The 10,308-nt window shown below is 40.3% G+C and overlaps 1 protein-coding gene across 1 annotated transcript; it reads right to left on the reverse strand.

The window, feature by feature from the left end:
• Positions 1-7,457: 7,457 nt before the first annotated feature.
• On the reverse strand, positions 7,458-10,087 carry ier5l (immediate early response 5-like). The gene has a single exon (XM_007256985.4). The coding sequence runs from the start codon at positions 9,894-9,896 to the stop codon at positions 9,000-9,002; it is 897 nt and encodes a 298-aa protein (XP_007257047.3). The 5' UTR covers positions 9,897-10,087; the 3' UTR covers positions 7,458-8,999.
• Positions 10,088-10,308: the final 221 nt, after the last annotated feature.

Below are 10,308 nucleotides of genomic sequence, written 5' to 3' on the forward strand. Positions count from 1 at the left end.
TCAGTTGTTTAAACATTTTAAAGGGGACATACAGGGGTTGGACAATGAGACTGAAACACCTGTCATTTTAGTGTTTGAGGTTTCATGGCTAAATTGGACCAGCCTGTTGACCAGTAAGAGCAGAGTGTAAAGGTTCAATTAGCAGGGTAAGAGCACAGTTTTGCTCAAAATATTGCAATGCACACATTATGGGTGACATACCAGAGTTTAAAAGAGGACAAATTGTTGGTGCACGTCTTGCTGGCGCATCTGTGACCAAGACAGCAAGTCTTTGTGATGTATCAAGAGCCACAGTATCCAGGGTAATGTCAGCATACCACCAAGAAGGAAGAACCACATTCAACAGGATTAACTGTGGACACAAGAGGAAGCTGTCTGAAAGGGATGTTCGGGTGCTAACCCGGATTGTATCCAAAAAACATAAAACCACGGCTGCCCAAATCACGTCAGAGTTCAATGTGCACCTCAACTCTCCCCTTTTCACCAGAACTGTCCGTCGGGACAATAAATTATTGTGGTCTAAAACCAGGTGTTTCAGTTTCATTGTATAACCCCTGTATATTACTTTTTTTTTTTTTACACACAATAGAATAGAGTCTATAGACTATACAAAACATGTGATTTCATTTCTTTTTACAAAATCACTCACATAAAGAGATCTCACCAGCCATTTAAGGGCTCTGTCACTTTAATGCAAATAATCTGTTGCTGGCCACAACATGTTTACGCTGTTTACACCTTAGTGTTAGCTTGTGCTAAACAGCAAAACACAGACAAGCACAAAACTCATTATTTGAAAGTGGTTACATCTCACTCATCTGCTGACTTGCCACAGACAGTAGGTACAGATCCCTCCCTCAGACAAAGTACAGTAGTCAACCAGCAGACCGAAATGGTAGATTGTCATCTGATCTAGTGGGTGAAGCTAAAACTCTTTCAGCTGATTCACAGAAAATGGAGGGATGTTTTTTTGCACTTGGAGTGTGAGTTTTACATAATATGTCTCCTTTAAAATGTTCACACGTGAACAGATTAGCCATAACATTAATACCAATACTATTTTACTAGCACAGGTGAAGCGAAAAATACTACTTTATCAGCTGTGGGCAGGTATAAAAGAAAGACAATGTGAATTGTTAAAAGCAGAAAAAGGGCAGTTATAAGAATCTAAGAATCTGGGCCACTTGGACGAGGCCCAAAATATGATGGCTAGACTACTGAGTCAGAACATTTCCAAAACATTAGGAAGATCTTGTGGGTTTTTATGGTTTGCTGAGGCAAATATCTATTAAAAGTGCTCTAAGAAAGTACAACTGGTAAACTGGAGACAGCATTATGGACACCTAAGGCTCAGTAAAATGATCCATGAAGACCAACTCACAACTTCTAGAAGAATCGCCTGCTAATGTATTGATGCCAGAAACCCCAGGACACTTCTAGAAGTCTTGTGAAGTCCAGTCTTTAAATGGTCAGGTCTGTTGGGGTGGCACAAGGCAGGTAATGTTATCATTATAGCTGATCAGTCTCTCAAACTCTTACAAAAATGGTTCTTCTATGGCATTGTTCACTTGTGTGATGGTTGAAAGTGTATTGCTTCAGACTGCTTTAGTACTAAGAGCTTTAGCTATAATTCCTATAAATCATGGCTGCTAGACAATTATTGCAAAAAAAAAAAAAAAATTACTGGGAACACCTAACTATCCACATGGGGTACCACAAAAACCATTTGGCAACATGCTTGCTGCCACATGGTATGCCATACTAACCACCTAGCAACCACAAAGCAACTCCATAGCAACTGCCATAGCAAAACAGCAAACAGTATCTTCCTGGTTACCATAAGCAACAACCTAGCAACAGTGGAAGTGTGGTTCTATAATGAAATACATGTTTTCTAGAACATGTGTTCTATAATCCTCCAATATGAAACAAATGTAATTTGACCAAATTTGACAAACATTTGTGACTGTCTACTGTATAAACCTATTTTGGGCTTTGTGGAGGCTGTATTTTAGGCATAGCTAGCTCTCACTCTGAGTCATTTATCTGCTTCAAAACGAAACCAACTTGAGCCTCTAGAAGGTGAGTAATTGTGAGTGAATTGAGTGTGAATTGTGACTGAAACCACACCAAGGTAAATGTGAAACACTTGTGAGAGCTGGTAGTTTAGCGTAAAATTCTAAAAAAAATGTATAGCCTTGCTTCATTTAGCCTATTATAGGTTCCATTTACAATAGCAACATTTGACCAACACTTTACCTAGGGTCTTTGCTTATTTGTGTATTGTAGAATCAAACCTGTCTGTCATAGGGAAGGTGGTAGTGTTATCCACTACACTCCATTAACCCTTTCACACCTGAATTATCTCCAGTGATGGAAAAAAATGTAAGAATGTATTTTTCTGTCTGTAATGCACAGAAAAGAAGACTAATGTTCTTCTATAAAATCTATATAGCAAATAAATCTAATTAACTCAAATAATTAAGGTTTTTTTTTTATTTCAATTGCACTGGAAGCTTATTTGTAATATTTTATTCTTCAAACTGACCTTTTTATTTATCATCTGTAAAAATATATGATCTGCTTCTACTGATGCAATTTTTATCCTGTACGTAATAATGTTTAATTAAAATGTTTTTAAATACAGCTCTAGAAAAAAATGAGATCACTTCAGTTTCTGAATCAGTTTCTCTGATTTTGCTTTTTATAGGTTTATGTTTGAGTAAAATGAACACTGTCCTTTTATTCTATAAACTACAACTTTGTGAGACAACAGTTCTCCCAAATTCCAAATAACATATTGTCATTCAGAGCATTTATGTGCAGAACATGAGAAATGGCTGAAATAAAAAAAGATGCAGAGCTTTCAGACCTCAAATAAAGTTCATATTCATAAAGTTTTAAGATTTCAGAAATCTATATTTGGTGGAATAACCCTGTTTTTAATCACAGTTTTCATGCATCTTGGCATGTTCTCCTCCACCAGTCTTACACACTGCTTTTGGATAACTTTATGTCACTCCTGGTGCAAAAATTCAAAGAAAAATCTAAAGTAAAATCAAAGAAACTCATTTTTAATTCTTATTTTTTCCAGAGCTGTATATCAAGCTATAATCTGCCCCTATAATCTCCACCCCTGGTTAGGGCCATATATATGATTAGCGGAAACAAAGTACATTAAATAGATACTTAGTTTCTTAGTGACTTAGAGCTGGTAAAGCACATATTTAACTTGAAACTGTTTCAGTTTTATCAAAGTCATGGTTACTTGGTCTTGTGGCCTCTAGCTAGAGCTGATGTTGCTTTATCATGAAAATGCCAACCAGCCCAATCATGAACTATCAACCGCTCCATTTGTTGTGAGTCACTGTGATGTTGGCCTGTGAGCTCCTACTCCTGCGGGTTTCAGCTCAACTTTTGCTGAGTAATTTGGGTGAAACGGGCAAATGGTTAAATACAGCCGTTTAACCCCCTCCTCTTTTGTATTCAGGCAAAGGGCTCCACACTCCCACCTCTGATAAGATGGCTGGCTAAATGTTTTAAAACCACAAGGCTAGTATTTCTAATGAATAGTGTAGATTAGCCTAGCCCAGCTCCTTTACAACGTCCTACAGCTTCTGAGACCAACCTGAAACCATTCCAGCCAGACTGTATTATATTCATTTTTAACCATGTTAGTACTGTTTCCGTTCTCACAGACCAGTTACCAACTGCACCATTCTTCCCAGCTTTTGTAAAGGCTTGAATGTTGCTATTTAGCATTAGCGCCCCATCTCCTCCTCTACTGTAGTCTACACAGACACAGGGCTTTACACTTCACACCATCTCCCACCACCTCTGATAAGATAAGACTGGAACCTCAGAAACTTTCATTTAAATTACCAGTTTTTACTTGTATCAGGCTGAGCAGTGGTTCGTTAAAAAAAACAAAAACATTTTAAAACACTGTTAAGAGTAAACTAGGTTTGTCATGTATCTAAAAGAAAGCCTTTGCTTATCTCACAAAACTTCCACAAGCATTTTGGTCCACGGTAGGATGTCTACAGAACCTGGGAAACATCTCCCATTTTCTATATGGGGGCCAAATTTAGATTCAGGACATTTTAAATTAGGTCTGGTTGTTTAACTAACTAACTGTTTAATTAACTAGGTCTAGTTGTTAAACTATCCGACCTCTGACATATGTAACAACCAGCTATAATGTTAAATACTACATAGGAATTGTACTTATCATTATCATTAACATACTTGATTAAAAATACCACCTTAATTTCAATTGTATTGTAATACAGAGTATACTTTCCCTTCAATATGGATATTGTCAGTGCTTTGAGAACATTGACCAACTACACGTTTTTTATACAGATTATATCCTGTTTGATTGGATGAAGTGCATCATATTTTGAATAAAAAACATTGTAATTTGTAAGTATGAGAAAGTATCTGAATAGCAGTTTTAGCAATCTGTCATATCAAAATTCTGTAATAAATATTGTGATTTATAGAAATTTCTTATAAATAAATAAAATATGGGCCATCATTCCAAGTGGTATATAGTAAATATCAGTGCCAGTTATGGCCCAGGTTTTTTATACATTAATACTGTCATCAGAGCAAAGGGTTACAGAAAGCTTATTTGTATGGTGTTTTGTAAACATGTGTTTAAATATCACAACATACCAGTAATTTATTGCCCATTCTTCTTGTTAGGCTCATATTTAGGGTTAGGATGTAGGATTTATGCTAAATTGTGTTGTTTGCATACATATAAATAATTAAATGTTCTTTTAGAGGTGTAAAAAAGATTTAAAAAAAACATGTGAATGTGGGTTTTATACATTTATAAATGGTATGTGGGCCACTGGTAAATATTATTTACTGGTTATTAATTAGTGGGTTACTGGTGCTTTTAGAAAGGACAATTGGTGAAACTTTGCCAGCGTCATGTGATCTATGAAGACCCAGGTACCACAGCGCACTTCAAGAGGTCTTGTGTAGTTCACACATATATGTGTTCCACATGTACAACTTCCATATGTAGTTCACAGTATATATATATATATATATATATATATATATATATATATATATATATATATACGTTTTCTTTTAGATGTGTAAAAGAAAAAGATTTAAAAAAAAAGATTAAGTGCTAAGTGCAAGTGCCAGATACTGCAGATAGGTGTTGTTACATGTAGTATATGAAAAGGACTGTATTTTCTTTCAGCAGATGTAAATGATGAAACTGTAAATGTGTTCCATGTCAGGCACAGCATTGCAAGTGGTATGTGAGCCACTAGTGAAGACCGGTGCCAGATTTGGACCATGTTTGTTTGGGCCACATTACAGCAGAGGAAGTCTACAGCTCTGGAAAAAAATGAGACCACTTAAAAATGATAAGTTTCTTTGATTTGACCAAATTAAAAACTTCTGGAATATAATCAAAAGGAAGGTGGATGATCACAAGCCATCAAACCAAACTGAACTGCTTGAAAAAAGGAGTGGCTTAAAGTTATCCAAAAGAGGGTGTGTAAGACTTGTGGAGGAGAAAATGCCAAGATGCATGGAAACTGTGATTAAAAACCAGAGTTATTCCACCAAATATTGATTTCTGAACTCTTAAAACTTTATTATTATGATATAACTTGTTTACTTTGCATTAGTTGAGGTCTGAAAGCTCATTTTCTGCAAATAAATGCTGTAAATTGCAGTATTTTATTTGGAATTTGGGAGAAATGCTGTCCGTAGTTTATAGAATAAAACAACAATGTTCATTTTACTCAAACATATACATATAAATAGCAAAATCAGAGAAACTGATTCAAAAAGTGAAGTCTCGTATTTTTTCCAGAGCTGTGTATACAGAATATACTGTAGAAAGCGTGCTCGTGTTTGGCGCAGTTCTTCCTGCGGCCGCCGGGGGGAGCTCGCCACACATGGCTGAACGTAAACCAACCACTTGTGTACCACTATGAACATTTTCCATAAGAAAAATAAAACTATTCGCTATAAAATCAAACTGAAACGACATAAAAGTCGACTGTGAGAGCGTTTACTGTTTACTGCGGCACGCTGGACGCTGATAATCGTGCTAGAAGACGAGCGCGTGCTGGATTTGGGATCATACGTAATTACGTCATTATCAGAACTCTGTATAATAAACACGCAGCAGCAGAAGCACGTGTATTATTATAGCTAAAAAACTAAATTAACCGTACCAGATTACCCTATTCTTCTACTCAGTATGAAAACACGACACGGCACGACGGGTTTGTTCATGTTTATGCACGGTTTAAAGCCTAAAGCTCCTGCTCTCTGCTTCATTTCGCCGGATTTACCTGCTTTCTGTGCTTTTAGGTCATTTTTTAACAGTCAGCCTGGCCGGAGTAGGTGCAGACCCCTGCGTTCGGCGCTGCTGCAGCAGCTCAAATTGAGAGGAGTCGAGAGGTTTCAGCTGGAAATGGAAGATGAGGAGAGGAGGAGGAGGAGAGGAGGATGGGGAGGGGAGGGGTGGTTATGGGGGAGCAAACGGATCCGAGGTCAGCCCGAGGTGCCGCTCCATAGGCGCTCTAATACCTCCATTCATCGATTTTGAAGAACACCACCATGTGGCACACAGCAGAGATAACACAGCCTGCGAGTATTTTGCAAAAAGTGCCTGGCTAAAAAAAAAAGAAAGGAAAAAGGGAAAAGCTCACAGCAGCGCCCAGTACAGCACTGGTTAGAAATTACAGCAGCCTCACTAGATTAACTGGTCATTTCTTTGCTTTTTAATATGTGTGGAGTACTAGTGGTTTTGCTTTGTATATGTATATTTTTGTTTTTGTTACAGTATTAGATTCAAAAAGGAAAAAGCTATGTATTTGTGTGGCCATCATTTAAAAATAATAATCAAAAAGTTTTGACATTCTAAATGTTTAGTTACAGAGTTATAAAGGTATAGTTATAATTTACAGCTTAATCTTTAACATTTGTTTGTTTGTGCTGCTCCTTAAAAAGGATTGTAAGTACTGTTTTAGCACCCACAAACCAATGTGGCCAATGTGAGATGTGTTCCAATATGTTTATTTAACACCTACATCTACATTCTACTCATCTCTCATCATACACAGGCCTCAATATATTACATTATTATACATTTCATATTGAATGTTTCAGCATCTACTACTGTATAAAGTAATAGAAGAACTTCAGTAGACTTTATTATTATTGTTACTGTTATGGTTGTTTTATGGGTATCCCACTTTGTATCCCTGAATATAATGAATGATAATACTCTTGTATCTGTAGTGTTTAGTATTCTTAGTAATGATATGTATATTGTATTACGTAGTGGTGTGGTAACTAGATGTAGACACATTAGCATTAGAACATGTTTGCCTAAACATCTGAATATGACTAACAATTCTAACAAGAAGACTAATGAAAGAGGAAAAACAGCAGAAGTGAGCCAGAAATGAATTTGATTTTTTATTAAGGTTATAAATTTTAAACAAATACTTTCTAAAACAGTTTTACCCGGTGATATACAATTTAATATGCACAAAAATACAAGAATACCAACAAAATATGGAGAGTACGTCTGAAAACGTCTTTAATTCAGTACACATAGTGCTTATATAATGTGAGGACTTATGGCTAACTTATGAGATTGCCTTTTTAGAACAAAAGGTCTAACATTCGTAGAAAATAAAATCAAACCCACAAAACCAAGCAAATGCTGGCATCATGAATTACTGTGAAGGCTTAATCAACTTTTTTTGTTGTTTTTAAAGAGGAAAAGGGAGGGAAGTGATGTTGACGCTCTGGATGGAGACCAAACAGTCAACAACGAAAAAATAAAACAAAAATAACAATAATTAACCCAAAAACAAACACCTGGCTGATTAAATTGCGTCGTCGTTACTCGTGCATTCTGGGAGTTGTAGTGTTAATTGATGGCCCCCGGCGTTCAGTGGGATGAGGTGACTGGCATAGGTGGACTACAAACACAAGTGGGGAGGAAACTGGTGCTGTAAATAAAAAGTCAGTGCAGTCAACAAAACGCACCAGGCCACTTTAGAAAAAATACAGAGGAGACAAGAAACAGAAAGCGGACAGAAAATATTGCACCTTCATTAGCCTACTCGATCGATTGCCTTGCTGTTTGATATTATTAGCTAGGTTAAGAGATGTAGTCAGGGATATATGCCAGTCCTCTGCTGGAGCTGCTGTGAAGCCTGTTCAGAAACTAGGCTAGCTAACCTAACTAAACTAACATCAGTCTGGTTAGCCTAGTGAAAGTAGTAGTATCTTAACCTAACTTACACACCACCCTAAACGTATTATTGAACTACTGACTGAGGAGGACGTAGTTACTTGGATTGTTTCAAACATTACAATGGGTAATGTAAGCAATTTACTTTACAAGACATCGTTGAGAGAAGTTTCTTGTGAGAAGATCAACCGAAAAAAGCAGGGAAAAGAGGGAAAGCAGAAATAAACAATCCGCTAGCAAAGCACATTCAGGCTGTTTTCATGATATTGAGAGCTAGCGCTAGCTAGCAGTTCGCTCTGGTCTTCTGTGAGGGGGCTTTAAGGCAACGAAATTCAACTTCGTTAGGATTTGTTAAGCTATTTCTGTAAAGTTTAACCATTTGTTTTTAAAATAGGACACGTCCCAACCCGAGTGGTTGCTAGGTAACATGGGTAGCTAGATAACTAATTAACCTAGCTAGCGGTTAGTTAGCTAGCTAACTAGTTAGCTAACTAACTTGGGCTAGTAGTTAGCTAGCTAACTAGCTACTCCTCCCTCTCTCCCCATCATTGAAACGAAACTAACGTAACTTCAGAAAAGAAAAGAAAGAAAAAACACACGTTTAAATAACATCTCGCTGCAAAAATAAAGTCGATTTGTGTCTTTAGACTTTTGTACAATTTCATAAAGCGTTTGTTTCTCGAGTCCATGCTTGTCTTCTCTCTCTCTCTATCTTTCAGTTCATTCACCACCACACGCGGGGTCAAAAAGCTACGATGGCTCTTGTCCAGGCGCCTAAACTCGCCAGCGCCTGCTTGCTGCAGAACTGTCCGTTAAACGCCTGCTCAAAGTCCGCCTGTCTGCTCACGAGTCCCGAGAAGCCCGAGCCGAATATGGAGATCAGGTTGGAGATGTTCGCCGTGTCTAAGTCTACTAAACAGTCCGAGCAGCAGTCCTCCAGCTTGGCTCGCTTGCACGGCGCGGGATCCACCGAGACGTCCTCCAGCTCGGGCGCGTAGTAGCCGCAGCCGCTGTAGTCCGACACTTTGCGCTTTTTGGACGACGGGCTGCTGCACGGCTGCAGCGGCGTACAGCAGCAGTCCTGGTGCAGGCAGCCGTTCTCCACCGTGGTGACTACGTGAGTGTCCAGGTCCAGCACGGTGGTCTTATTGCAGTGCGCCGGGGAGAAGTCGCACGGCGACGGGGGAGGCGGCGGGTAGGGCTCCGCGCAGCAGCTCCGGTAGAACAGCGTCTCGGAGGTTTTGCACGCCTCCTCGGGCGCGGAGGGTAACGAGCACGGCTGCGCTCCGCACAGGCTCGCCTGCCCGCCGGCCATGCCGCCCGCGCAGCACTGCTGCTGCTCGGCGACTCCCGCGTCCTCGCACTCGTCCGCGGCTGCGCCGCCGGCCACCACGTCGAGCGGGTCGAGCTCCTGGATCTCGTTGCATACGGTCATCACCTCCTCGTACTGCTGCATCCTGTAGATCTCGGCGTACTTCTCGTTCATGTAGACCTGCCGCGCGTTCCTCAGCACGTACGACACCAGCAGGTTCTTGTGCAGCTTGATGCCACCGCGCTGCGTCCGCGAGTTGTGGATCTTCCGCAGCGAGATGGAGATGAGGCTCTGCGCGTCCACCGCGCACTCCGCCGTGCTGATCATCGTCTCGGGGGCTGGCTGGTGCTACGGGTGCCCTCCGACGCCTCCTTGCTCCCGGGGAAAAGCGCTCAGCTCAGGCAAAATCGGTGCGTCTCGGCCGGTGGAGAAGCTCTGAGTGCTGCGCTCCTTGGAGAAACATTGAACCGCGCTCGTCGCTTCCACTGCGAGCGAAAGGCGCCAGCGAGCATTTAGCTTCAAACCCCTTCCCAGGGTATTTATACAGCCACGCCGCGCCCCGCCCCCCTCGCCGCGGACCAACGGGCTGCGGGAAGCGCCCGTGAGCGGCAGGCAAGTCCCGGCCACCCGCGCCGATTCCAGCCAATCAGAGCGAGGCGGTTCTTCTGTGCTATTCAAATTCCAAACTGACTTTAGCAAACTGGAATGTTCTCATGAGGCGCTGAGGCGGTTGAGGACC

The sequence above is a fragment of the Astyanax mexicanus genome, chromosome 1 (assembly GCF_023375975.1).
Source record: "Astyanax mexicanus isolate ESR-SI-001 chromosome 1, AstMex3_surface, whole genome shotgun sequence".
NCBI classification, from domain to species: Eukaryota; Metazoa; Chordata; class Actinopteri; order Characiformes; family Acestrorhamphidae; genus Astyanax; species Astyanax mexicanus.